The sequence below is a fragment of the Lagenorhynchus albirostris genome, chromosome 15, assembly GCF_949774975.1.
Source record: "Lagenorhynchus albirostris chromosome 15, mLagAlb1.1, whole genome shotgun sequence".
Classification (NCBI taxonomy): domain Eukaryota; kingdom Metazoa; phylum Chordata; class Mammalia; order Artiodactyla; family Delphinidae; genus Lagenorhynchus; species Lagenorhynchus albirostris.
In genome coordinates, this window is record NC_083109.1 from 66,502,118 (window position 1) to 66,514,635 (window position 12,518).

At 49.7% G+C, this 12,518-nt stretch overlaps 1 protein-coding gene and 1 non-coding gene across 4 annotated transcripts in view; both read left to right on the forward strand.

Annotated features, from left to right (window-relative positions):
* The first annotated feature begins 236 nt into the window (after positions 1–236).
* Positions 237–318, forward strand: TRNAL-AAG (transfer RNA leucine (anticodon AAG)). The gene has a single exon. It is a non-coding gene; the product is annotated as a tRNA-Leu (tRNA).
* Positions 319–508: 190 nt separating this feature from the next.
* The window catches only part of POLR3E (RNA polymerase III subunit E), a 31,961-nt gene continuing 19,951 nt past the window's right edge, over positions 509–12,518 (forward strand). For all 3 annotated transcript variants that reach the window (XM_060122493.1, XM_060122494.1, XM_060122496.1), the window contains exons 1-4: positions 509–648; positions 7,981–8,054; positions 9,205–9,255; positions 12,394–12,471. In XM_060122493.1, coding sequence (XP_059978476.1) covers positions 8,019–8,054; positions 9,205–9,255; positions 12,394–12,471 — 165 coding nt within the window. In that variant the 5' untranslated portion in view covers positions 509–648; positions 7,981–8,018. The remainder of the gene's footprint in view (positions 649–7,980; positions 8,055–9,204; positions 9,256–12,393; positions 12,472–12,518) is intronic.

Here is a 12,518-nt window from a genome sequence, read left to right on the forward strand (position 1 = left end):
CGAGTTAAACGTCCTACCCAGAATACAGATTCTTAAAGTGCTTTTCATTCTAAGACCTGTTCAGAAGTGTGGGTCTAAATATTTGAGCAAATATTTTTCTTTTTAGTACCTGGCATGTTCTAAAATAGTTCTATAGGGATAAGGTAAAGCACATATGAAACAAACTCCCACAGAAATGAACTGCAATTGCATATAAATGTATTAAGTAGTTTCCTAGAAGAGCTTAGCCACAGCTGGGTAGCGTGGCCGAGCGGTCTAAGGCGCTGGATTAAGGCTCCAGTCTCTTCGGGGGCGTGGGTTCGAATCCCACCGCTGCCAAAGTGAGTTTTTTTTTGTTGCTGCTGCCTCCGTGTCTGGTTCTGTATTCATCTCTGTTCCGCGGCTGCAACGACGCCCCCTGCTGCCAGGCGCGGCTGGCTGCCCGCATGAATGGAGCGGCGGAGGGGGCGGGCCCGCGCGCGCCTGGGCGGGGCATTGTGGGTAAAAGGAAGCGCAAGGGCCCTCCCCGCTAGCTCCCCCCACGTGTCCGCCGAGTTTCTCCACCAGCAACATGGCCGCTGCCTGAGAGGAGAGCCGGGCCGCCGCCGCCTGTGTAGCCCGCGGGTACCTGGGCCGTTGCCGCCGCCCGCGCACGGGCCCGTCGGAGAGGTGAGTGCCGATGTGGCAGCGCCCGCCCAGGCTGGAGCCGGGCCGCACTCTCGAGGTGGACCTGGGCGGGGCTGCCGCGTAGGCCCGGAGGCCCGCGCCACCCGGTGCCAAGGGGCCGGCGGCCTCCCGGGACTCGGGCGGGAAGGACGGGCAGTCTGGCCCAGTAGACCAGGGCTGGCCGCGGGCTCCGACCTCGCCTCGGCCCGGCAGTCGGTGAGGCCGCGGCCGAGGCTGCCGGCGGTGACTCAGGGTCCAGCCACCTTGCCCCGCCCGGCTCAGACGGGCCTCCTACGGGAGCACCTGTCCGAAGGCAGCCGATGTCCTGCCGGCGTGGCGGCTCGTGGCAGTGGCTGCTTGGTGGGCGTGAGAAGGGGGCCTGACCACCCGCGACGGAGGCGAAACCCATTGGACAGTGTGGCTCGGGGCTGGCGGCCCGCCCTGATGGGCAGGGGAAGGGTGCCCGGGCCCCCTCCTCGCCCCAGATTAGCTTCCGTCCGGCTAGGCCCGGAATTCTTCATTCATTTATTCCGGCCACCATTCAGGGCTAACTGGGAGCCAGCTACGTGCGGCGGATAGGGCCCTGATCATTTGATCAGTGGAGGTGTCAGTAAGCACGTAAACCAGTAAATAAAAAAGGTCGTTCTGTTGTGTTACCTTTAGAATCGTTGGGCTTGGGGGCAGAAAGAGGAGATCTTAGCAGTCGCCACAGTTTCTTTATCTGTGAAGTGGGGATAATAGAATTACCTACCTCATAGGTTTGTGGTGAGGGCCCAATAGGGTAAGACGGGAGAAGCCCCAGGTTGCAGTTAGTTTCGTGGCTGTGTTTCCTGCCTTTTTATATTGGAAGAAAACATTGGGCCACGTAGTAACAAACCTTCCCATAGGTTATTTATACCGCATTCCTCTGAGGTCGGTACTTTTGTTATCCCCATTTTAGGGATGAAAATAGTGAGCAGTACTACTGCTCTGGGTGGACCACGGGTAGCAAACAGCGAACCTGGGATTTGAACTTGCACAGTTCCGCTCCATAGTCCAGGCTCTTACCCACTATGCCATCCTGTCTCCTCTTAAAAAAAAGCGTTCGGCATAGTCGTTAAGAATGAGAATAAGGCTCTTTGACATCAGCTAGACTCAGGTTTGTGTCCTAACTCCGCCATTCTCCAGCCCTGTGACCTTGGGTAGGTTACTTACTCTCTGAACTTTAGTTTCCTTCTTTCTTAATTGGGGATGGTACAGCCCTATAAGGGCTATTGAGCAGATTAAATGAGATTGAGTATTAAGTCCTTAGAGAAGGGAGGGTCCTACTCAGTTGAGTTCATTCTTCCTGCCCCTAGGCCATCTCTCCTTTTAACAGGGGTGGAAACTGGGGTGACCCAAAGAGGGAGATGCCTTGTGCGAGGGGCACACAGCCAATAAGAATCCAGACCTTGAGACTATTTGCCCCGGGGCCCTTTCCTCTTAATTCACATTGTATATTGTCCTCACCTTGTCTCCCTCCCTCCAGTAACTGGAGATTATTTGGAGTTGCCTCTGCTTTTCTGATTGGCGGACAGGTTAGATTGCTGGGTGCAGCACTGATGCACCCAGCTGTGGTTTTCAGGCACCTCCTCTGCTCTGGACCCTTCCTTAGATTCACCTGGTGTTCTTGTCCCCTTTCCGTTTGTTGAGCAGCCCCTGGCAGGGGATGTTTTTTGTGCTCAATGGCGTGGAGCCACTACCAGGGAGTACCCTTGTGGCCACAGGACACCCTGTTGAGGCCAAGGTGGTCACTGCTGCTGGGGAAGCTTGTCTTGTGGCCTGAGAGGATAGGCCACACCTCTATCCTCAAGTGTCCACAAGGCCCAGACCCTGAGGCCACTCGTCTCTGGATGGGGCTGAGTTAGGCTCACTGGGTAAAAGGTCTGTAACTGCCTGATTTCATGCACTCATTCACTCCATCATTCTTTGTACTATACTGAGTGTTTACTCCATGCCAGGCATTGTTCAATTTTTTAAAAAGATAATAATCCCTATATCAACTTGATGAAGTAAATATAATCATCTCCATTTTATGGTTGAAGCACTGAGAGGCTTTCATGGAGCTTACGTTCTAGTGCAGAAGACAGACACACATAAGCAAATAGACTAGGTAGTTCCAGATTGTGATAAGAACCATGAAGGAAATAAAATGGGGATGTGGTAGTGACTGGAAATGGGTGGGGGGCTCTTTAAGGTGGATAGTCCGGGAACCTGTCTGTTCCGGGAGGGGGTGGGGGTGGTGATACTAGTGCAAAGGAGCCAGCCTTGAAAAGACCTGGGGAAAATAGGTGGTGTGCAAAGCTCCTGAGACAGGCTGGGGCTTAGCTTGTTGTAGGCCCAGCAAGATCGTATGGGGCCCTGGGGCCATGGAAAGGAATTTGGATTTTATTCTATGTGACAGTTGAAGGGTTTTGAGCAGGGGAATGATGTGATCTGTTTTTCCGCAAGGATAGCTCTGGGTGTTTCTGGGAGGATTGGAGGTAGGAAAGACTTGTTGAAGCAGTACTTTTCAAATTGCAGATCAAGATTTATTAGTGGGATGTGAAATCGGCTTTGGGGGTTTGTAACCAGTATTTTTTTTTTTTTTTCCTTTGGCTGTGTTGGGTCTTCGTTTCTGTGCGAGGGCTTTCTCTAGTTGTGGCAAGCGGGGGCCACTCTTCATCGCGGTGCACGGGCCTCTCACTATCGTGGCCTCTCTTGTGGCGGAGCACAGGCTCCAGACGCGCAGGCTCAGTAGTTGTGGCTCACGGGCCTAGTTGCTCCGTGGCATGTGGGATCTTCCCAGACCAGGGCTTGAACCCGTGTCCCCTGCATTGGCAGGCGGACTCTCAACCACTGCGCCACCAGGGAAGCCCTGTAACCAGTATTTTTAATTCTAATGAGTGCGGATAAAAATCATCACTGCATCAGATATAGTAGGGACAATGAATGGTTATGTGAAACCTTGTTTAAGTGAGGTAATTGTATGTATATTCCGGGTCATTTATATGAAATGGATTTCTTACTGTGGGTCTTAGACTGAAAAACTTGAAAGCCCCTGAGTTGGATGATGTTGCCTGGGAGGATGAAGGGAGGTGATAATCCCTGCATTAACCGAATCATATATTCTATCTGGAGGGAGGAGCACCATCCTTCCTGAGCTCCTCCTTGACTGGGGAGAGGCCAATAGAGAAAGAGCTGAGAAAACCTGTCTTGGGATCCTCCCAGGCCGTACCCTTTTAGTACCTACGTGGGTTCCCTGGTTCACCCAGAAGTCCCCAATCTCTCAGTTGTCCACAGAGCCAGCTGGAGAGAAGGTAGATACTTTGCATACGTTTATGATCCTTGGCAGGTGAGGTGGGGTCTCAGGCTCTCCCGTGCATTGCCCTCTGTCCGGGCGGTAACAGGCATTTGGGGTTTATGACTTTCTTCTAGTCTTCTAATCCCGAACTGTTGAGGTAGCCTGCTTCCCTCTACTGTCTTCCTCTGCTCAGAGTCCTATGGTAGCTCCCTATTAAATGGCATTCCTGTGGTTTACTTATTCAGACAACACGTACGTATTGAGTGCCTGCTGTGTGCTAGGCACTGGGGGCCAGCAAGGGACGAAATAGATGAAAATCTCTGCCTTCATGTAGTTTACCACTTATTGGCAGTGGCGGTGAGGATGGATAATAAATACAGAGCTATAAACTGTCACATGGTGATACGTGCTACGGAGAAAACCAGAGCAGGGAAGGAGCTGGCGGGGCGGAGTGTTGTGATTTTGAATTGGGTGGACGGGGAAAGTCTTAGCTATGAGGTAGAATCTGAGCAAAAACCTGAAAGAGGTGAAGGAGGGAGCCATGAGGTTATGGGGGCTGGTAGAGCAGTTACAAAAGCCCAGAGGGGAGGGATGGGGGAGGGAAGGAGACCTGTGGGAGATGAGGTCTGAAAGGAGAAGGGTCAGGGAGGGAGTTGTCTAGGGCCTCACATGGGATGAAAAAGACTTTGTCTTTTATTTCTGAGTGAGATGGGAAGACTTTGAGGGCGGAGGAGTGATGTGATTGCCGGCTGTGGGGTGGGCTGTGGGGTGAGCAAAGACCGTAGGAGGCAAAGGTGGAAGCAGGGAGACCAGTTAGGAGGCTGCTGCTCTAAGGCGGGCAGGAGATGGAGGTGGCAGTGGGGGTGGGCAGATTCCCGACATACTTACAAGGCACAGCTGACAGGATTTGCTGGTGTGGGGCGAGAGGAAGAGAAGCACTGAGGATGATGCCATTGTTTTGTCCTGAGCATTCTCAGCGCCTGGAATGTATATCTGGAATAAGCGAGATGACTCCGCTTGGTGGCCGGGGCAGGGGGCTTAGATGCCATTGAATCCCATGGTGAAAATATTTATGTTCTTTTAAGTATTAAACCATTCAAATGTTAGGTAGATAAGACAAGAATCGAGCTGGTCTTACCTAAAAGTAGAGGTCTGGGAACTGCTGAGATTGGAGGGTGCCCAGGTGCCTTTCTAACTGTGCCCATCCCCTCCCTTTGGGAATATGAAGGGTCATCCCAGCTGAATTACAGTCAGCCCTCCACATTCATGGATTCAGCTAACCTCAGAAACTAAATTTGCCCTGCGCCTGGCAACTATTTACATTGTATTAGGTATTATAATTAACCTAGAGATGATTTAAAATATACCATGTGCTCTAATATCATTCTTTTACAGGTAGCTGTCCAGTTTTCCCAGCACCACTTATTGAATAGGCTGTCCTTTCTCCATTGTATGTTCTTTCCTCCTTTGTCATAAATTAGGTGACCATATGTGCGTGGGTTTATCTCTGGGCTTTCTGTCCTGTACCATTGATCTATATTTCTGTTTTTGTGCCAGTACCATACTGTCTTGATTACTGTAGCTTTGTAGTATAGTTTAAATTCTGGGAGCCTGATTCCTCCAGCTCTGTTTTTCTTTCTCAAGATTGCTTTGGCTATTCGGGGTCTTTTTGTGTTTCCATACAAATTGTAAAATTTTTTGTTCTAGTTCTGTGAAAAATGCCATTGGTAATTTGATAGGGATTGCACTGAATCTGTAGATTGCTTTGGAATGGCCATCATCAAAAAATCTACAAACAATAAATGCTGGAGAGGGTGTGGAGAAAAGGGAACCCTCTTGCACTGTTGGTGGGAATGTAAATTGATACAGCCACTGTGGAGAACAGTATGGAGGTTGGTTAAAAAACTAAAAATAGAACTACCATATGACCCAGCAATCCCACTACTGGGCATATACCCTGAGAAAACCATAACTCAAAGGACACATGTACCCCAATGTGCATTGCAGCACTATTTACAATAGTCAGGACGTGGAAACAATCTAAACGTCCAGCAACAGATGAATGGATACAGAAGGTGTGGTACATATATACAATGGAATATTACTCAGCCATAAAAAGGAACGGAGTTGGGTCATTTATAGAGATGTGGATGGACTTAGAGACTATCATACAGAGTGAAATAAGTCAGAAAGAGAAAAATAAATATTGTGTATTAATGCACATCTGTGGAATCTAGAAAAATGGTACAGATGAACTGGTTTGCAAGGCAGAAATAGAGACACAGATGTAGAGAACAAACATATGGACACCAAGGGTGTAAGGTGGAGTGGGATGAATTGAGAGATTGGGACTAACATATATACGCTAATATGTATAAAATAGATAATTAATGAGGACTTGCTGTATAGCACAGGGAGCTCCACTTCGCTGTACAGTAGAAACTAACTAACACAACATTGTAAAACAACTATACCCCAATTAAAAAAAAAAAAAAGGAACGAAATTGGGTCATTTGTAGAGACGTGGATGGACCTAGAGTCTGTCATACAGAGTGAAGTAAGCCAGAAAGAGAAAAACAAATATTGTATATTAACGCATATACGTGGAATCTAGAAAAATGGTACGGATGAACCTATTTGCAGAGCAAGAATAGAGACGTAGAGGTAGAGAACGGACGTGTGGACGTGTGGGGGGGGAAGGGGAGGGTGGGACAAATTGGGAGACCAGGATTGACATATGTACACTACCATGCATAAAATAGATAACTAGCGGGAACATGCTATAAATAAAGCGCAAGAAGCTCAGCTCGGTGCTCTGTGATGACCGAGATGGGTGGGTTGGGGGGTGTGGGGTGGGAGGGAGGTCCAATGGAGAGGGGATATAGGTATACATATAGCTGATTCACCTCATTGTACAGCAGAAACTAACAACATTGTAAAGCAATTATACTCCAATAAAAAAAATTTTTTTATTGAAAAAAAGTATACGATGTGCTTAGGTTATTTGCAAATACTGTGCCATCTTATGTAAGGGACTTGAACATCCACAGATTTTGGTATCCTTGAGGGTCCTGGAACCAATCCCCCCTTACCCACTGATACTGAGGGACAGTGTACTCACCCTCTACCATGGCGACCTGCTGCCTTCCCTCCTTCAGGTACTTGAAGTGCTTCCTGTTGCCTGGAGTCCCTCATCCCCTCTGTTATCCTGGCTTGTCCAAATCCTTCTGTCCTTCAAGGCCCAGCCCAAATGCCCCTTCCCCCAGCAGGAAGGCCCTTCCTTCCTCTGAACTCCCCTACCTGTAACTGCGACCTGAAGTTGGATGACCTGGCATTGAGGTCCAGTGGGTCCCCTTGCTTCCTGTGTGGCTTTGGGTAAAACACATAAAAGCATCTCTGAGTTCCAGTCTCCTCGTTATAAAATGGGGACAATTAAGAGAAGAGTATGTATGTGAAGAGGGTCATTTTTAGACGTGCGCACACACACACAGAGAAAAACCACAGAAAGGAGGTCATCTCACTCGGGGTTGGGTTTAAAGTCAGCTTGAAAATCAAATATCAGAGATGGAGTCACCCTGGAATCCAAGTCTTGGGACTGTCTGCTCTTCCTGCTGTGCGTCAGGCTCTCTAAAGTTTCCCCATGGCCCCCGATTACTTCTCGAGTGTTTTCATCATGGCTGTGGACCAGCCAGCCTCCATCCTCCTGCCTGGTGGTGAATTCTTTGTGAGTGGTCAGAAAACTCCTAAAACTGGTCATTTATTCCTTCCCATGGGTGTAGCTGACATGTGGTGACTTGGGTCCGCCTGTTTACACCCATTGCTTGGTGGTTTCTGCCTGCTTTATTTTTGTTTTTTGGCCGATGGGGTATATAATGGGCTGTCCATTTTTGACTCTACGATAGATGTAGAAATAAGATCAGTTTCTGTTTGCTTCAGGCTCCTCCCTCCCAGAGCAGGGCTGCTTGCAGAATGGGTACCTAGGTGTGTTGGTTGAATAACTGACTCACGGTCCAGGCCTCTTGCTCTCCTTGCAGATCGAGTCCAAGGACCGCGCGGCTGGCTCCCCCCTAGTATGGCCAATGAAGAGGATGACCCAGTCATACAAGAGGTAACTGCTGTTCCCCACCCTCTGCCGGGACGGGGTCCCTTCCATCCATCCTCAGGCCAGCCTGGGACTTGTTGGCATCCTCTCTTCCTCATACCTGCCTGGCCGACCCCTCACTTCTTTCAGGTGTCTGATCCAGCATCACCTTGTCAGAGAGGATTCCCTGACCCTCCTGCCTCACGTGACGTTCTCCTGCACACCCTCCCTAGCCCCTTACCTTGGCCATACCTTGCGTTTGGCCACAACACCTCTCAGCCCCTACACATAAGTTTCCTTCCACTAAAGTGTAAGCCTCATGAGGGCAGGGATTTTGTCCTGTTCACCACTGTGTCTGCAAAGCCAAGTCCAGTGCCTGGCAATTAATAGATACTCAGTGACTATTTGTTGAATGAATGAATGGGTTTGACAGCTCCCTCTTCTTCACGCTCTTATGCAGATTCGGTCATTCAGCAGTTGTTCACTGAATCCATGATGTGCTGGGGGCTGTGACAGCAGGGAGCCAGGCAGTGTTCTGCCCTTGGGAAGCTTAGGATCTGTGAGGCGAGACTGACAAGGAAGGGGTCTCAAGACGCAGACGGTGGTTCCAGAGTCAGCCCAGACCAAGACATATCCTAGAGGCTCTGGGCCTTTGCACATGCTGTTTCCGTCACATATACCTCCCCTGTGCCTGATGAGCCTGCATTCATCCTTAAGGCCTGGAGGTGGGAGAGAACATGGTTCATAGGAAGAGCTAGGAAGCAGGAAGGTAAACTGCAAGGTGGGGCAGGGGCGGTGAGGGTTGAGAAGAAAGAGCCAGGTCACACCACCTGAAGACAGGCCAATCCAGGACAGGTGATGGAGGGCACAGGGAGGAAGTCCTCCCCTGCCCCATCCTCATCAGAAAAGCGTTTAATCGGGCCCTCTGGGATGCATCCTGATCTGGGCAGCCTCGGAATATGTTTTTATTGGGTTATGGTGGACCTGGGCAGGGGGCTCTGGACATACCCAGGTTGGAGATTTGGTTCCCTTTATTTTTAGCATCAGCTGAGCTATTTCGTCTTCCCCAAATGGCCTCAGAGCCATTATCCCTGAAATTTGAGGAGCATGCTTGTGCCCGGGGCAGGTTGGGAATTGGGTTCTGTCTCCTGGTTAAGTCTTCTTCCCTTGTTCCCAGATCGACGTGTACTTGGCCAAAAGTCTGGCAGAGAAGCTCTATCTGTTTCAGGTAATTATAGGACATAAAGGTAAAGGGGGAAAAAAAGCAAGTGTTGGCGGGTGGTGGAGACACAGTAAGTGGTAGGCCAGGAACAATTTGAAACCTCCACGTTGCTTAGAATTCTTGGCAGCAGAGGGTGTTTTGTAAGACAGTTCCTTTGCTTTTATGGGCAGGTCAATAGTAATCTCTCATTTTGAAGATGGGAAAACCAAGGCAGCCCTAAGAGGCAGAACAGTGTAGTGGATAAAGCTTGGGCCCTGGGGACAGTCTCCCGGCCTTGAGGCTTGGCTGTGAGTCCTTGGGCAAGTTCCTTTAAAAAAAAAAAAATCTCTCTGTGCCTCAGTTTCTTTATTTGCAAAGTGGTGATAGTAATAATATCTGCCTGATAGGGTCCCCACGGGGATCAGGTGAGTCCATATTTTAAAGTGCTTAGAACACCACCTGCCTGGTGCAGGGTTAGCGCCAAGAGTGATCCCCACCGCTGTAACTGAGACTCGGGGAGCAGCTTTCTGGGGCAGCTCCCGCCAGCAGTGGTGCGCCTCTGTCCTGCTAGCTGTGAGTCCCCCCAGTTGTTATTCCTGCCCCCTCCCCTCTTAGCTGCGCTGAGTTTAATCATAGTCACTCACAGGTGTTAACCCTAGACTGTCTGCAGGCACCATTCAAAGCATTTTACATATGTTAACTCATCTCCTCCCACAACATCCCTGTGGTGGTTACTATTGTAATTTTATAACAGCTTTATTGAGATCTAATTCACACCCATGCAGCTTCCCTGTTTAAGTGTAAGTGCAGTGGATTTTAGTCTGTCCACAGGGTTGTGCAGCCAGCGGCCCAGTCTATTTTAGGAAGTGTTTGCTGCTGCTCTGCCCTCACTCCCTGCGAGTCCTAGGCAACCGTTAACCTATTTTCTGTCCATGGATTTGCCTGTTCTGGACATTTCATACAAATGGAGTCATGTAATATGTGGCCTTTTGTGTCTGGCTCTTTTGTTTAACGTGGTGTTTCCAAGGCTTTTCCATGTAATAGCATGTATCAGTACCTCATTTCTTTTTATGGATGAATATACTTCACTGTATGGACCTATATGCCACATTTTATTTCTCCATGCATCAGTTGATGGGTATTTGGGTTGTTGCCATGTTTTGGCTATTATGCACAATGCTGCTATGAACATTCCCGTCCAAGTGTTTGTGTGGAGAGTTTTTCATTGCTCTTGAGTATATACCTGGGAGTGGAATTGCTGGGTCCTATAGAAACTATGTTTAATATTTTGAGGAAATGACAGACTGTTTTGAACCACTTTACATTCCTAGCAGTAAGGTTGTGAAGTATTTTTGTCCGCACTTTGCATATAAGAAAAAGAGGCCCAGGGAGGCTAGTAACTTGCACAAGGGGCCTGGAACAGGGTGGCAGCACCCTCCAAGCATGTGCTGGGAAGAGGCCCGGTGTTGGGCCCCTGACATCTGCCTTTACAGGCCGTGGCACTGGGGGCTGTTGTCTGCACCTGCTTCCTTGGCTGACTGCAGAGGGATGGAACGGATGGTGGTGACAGTGACCCATGTGTGTTCATAGTGTGCCAGGCCCAGTGCCGGGTGTCAGCTCCACCTGCCTCTTTCCCTGCTCCGAATGGTCTGGGAGGCGAGGCGCTTGCCTGAGCACACAGGGAGCAAGCGGCAGAGTTAGGACCGTCTGATTCTAGAACTGGCACCCTTCCCCACCACGCTTCCCGGCCATCAGGAGATCACAGAGCTGCCTGGACCTTGGCAGACCTAAGTTCCAAGTTCCTGCCCCAAGCTTCAGCCCAGGAAGCAGGGAGGAGTCATTGTATTGCTATTTAAGTGAGCTTTTAGGAAACAGCCATTTCCTTGGGCTAGAATGCAGCTGATCTCAAATGGCCTCCAAAGGAGGGTTACTTTATGCACTGCCACACCTCCACCAGGCTCATTCGTAGCGATGGTCACGGCCTTTTGCAAGTGAGTCCAGACCATGACTCATCCATCCACCCAGTGGCCTATGTAAAGCACGGGAGAAAGAAAGGAAGAGTGCATCTGTGGAGAAGGATGTCTCTACATCCTTCTTTGTTCAGAGAAAAGAAGCGATTTCAGAGCAGTATGCTCAGATGTGACATAACTTCACACCTGATGACACTGGGGCCCAGAGAGAGCTCTCTGAGCAGGTCACTGGCAGACCAGCTCCCTTCTCTGTCATCAACTTTTTATTATGGAAAAGTCCACTCATCAGCAAAAGGAGAGAGAATGGGATAGTGATTCCCATAGATCTGTCGGCTGAAAAAAAATAAAGCACAAACTAACAGTTGAGAATTATGTTTTATTCGGCGGTCGTACTGAGGACTTAAGTCCGGGAGTTAGCCTCTCAGGTAGCTCTGAGGAGCTATTCTGAAGAGGTAAGAGAGGAGTCAGGACTTACAGGAGTTTTTGCAAAACAACAACAAAACCCCAGGGAGTCAGAACATCGGATTACTGTTTGTTAAAGAAAACCAGACTCTCCGAGTTAATGAATTTAGCACTTTTCTGTGTATGGGAAGTGGCAAGAGTCTGGGCTAATTGAATCATTCCTTTGTTATGCACCTTAACTATCTAGGGCCAGTCTCCTGTTTTCTCCATCCTGAGTCCCCTTAGGGTGCACTGTAGGGGGAGTGGCTGCAAGGCAGAGGGTTTGAAGGCCACAACATCCTTTGTGGCAGGTGATATCCTTTGTCCACAGATCCATCATCAGGCTTTAGCAGTGAGCAGTGTTCGCCAGTTTTGTTTTCCCTCTTTGCTTCCTGTGGTCTCATTTCCCTTGTCCTTCTCCACCTGGTTGGCCTGTAAACTAGCAGTTAGACTTCGGACCCTTCCTCTTGACTCCCATGGCGGTACGCTTGACTTCCTAGGGCCCATGGGGCTATGCATGCTGGGGCCTGTCTGATGCTTAGGCATGTCCCTTGGACATTTGAAAATTGCTCTTTGGAAGGAAACCAGGTGGAGCCAGTGAGAATGGGACGCAGGGACGCAGGCAGAGACCAGCGAGGGCCTCTGGTCTGGGGTGGGCGTGGAGGGTGGCTATTGCTTCTTGGCCAGTGCCTCTGAAGCTCAGCTCTCACTGGGGCTGGGCAGGGTGGACTGACGGCTCCCTTCCCTTCCCCAGTACCCTGTGCGTCCAGTCTCGATGACCTATGATGACATTCCGCACCTCTCAGCCAGGATCAAGCCCAAGCAGCAGAAGGTGGGGCTACCCTCTTGGGTGGAGGTGGAGGGAGGGGAGGGATGGTA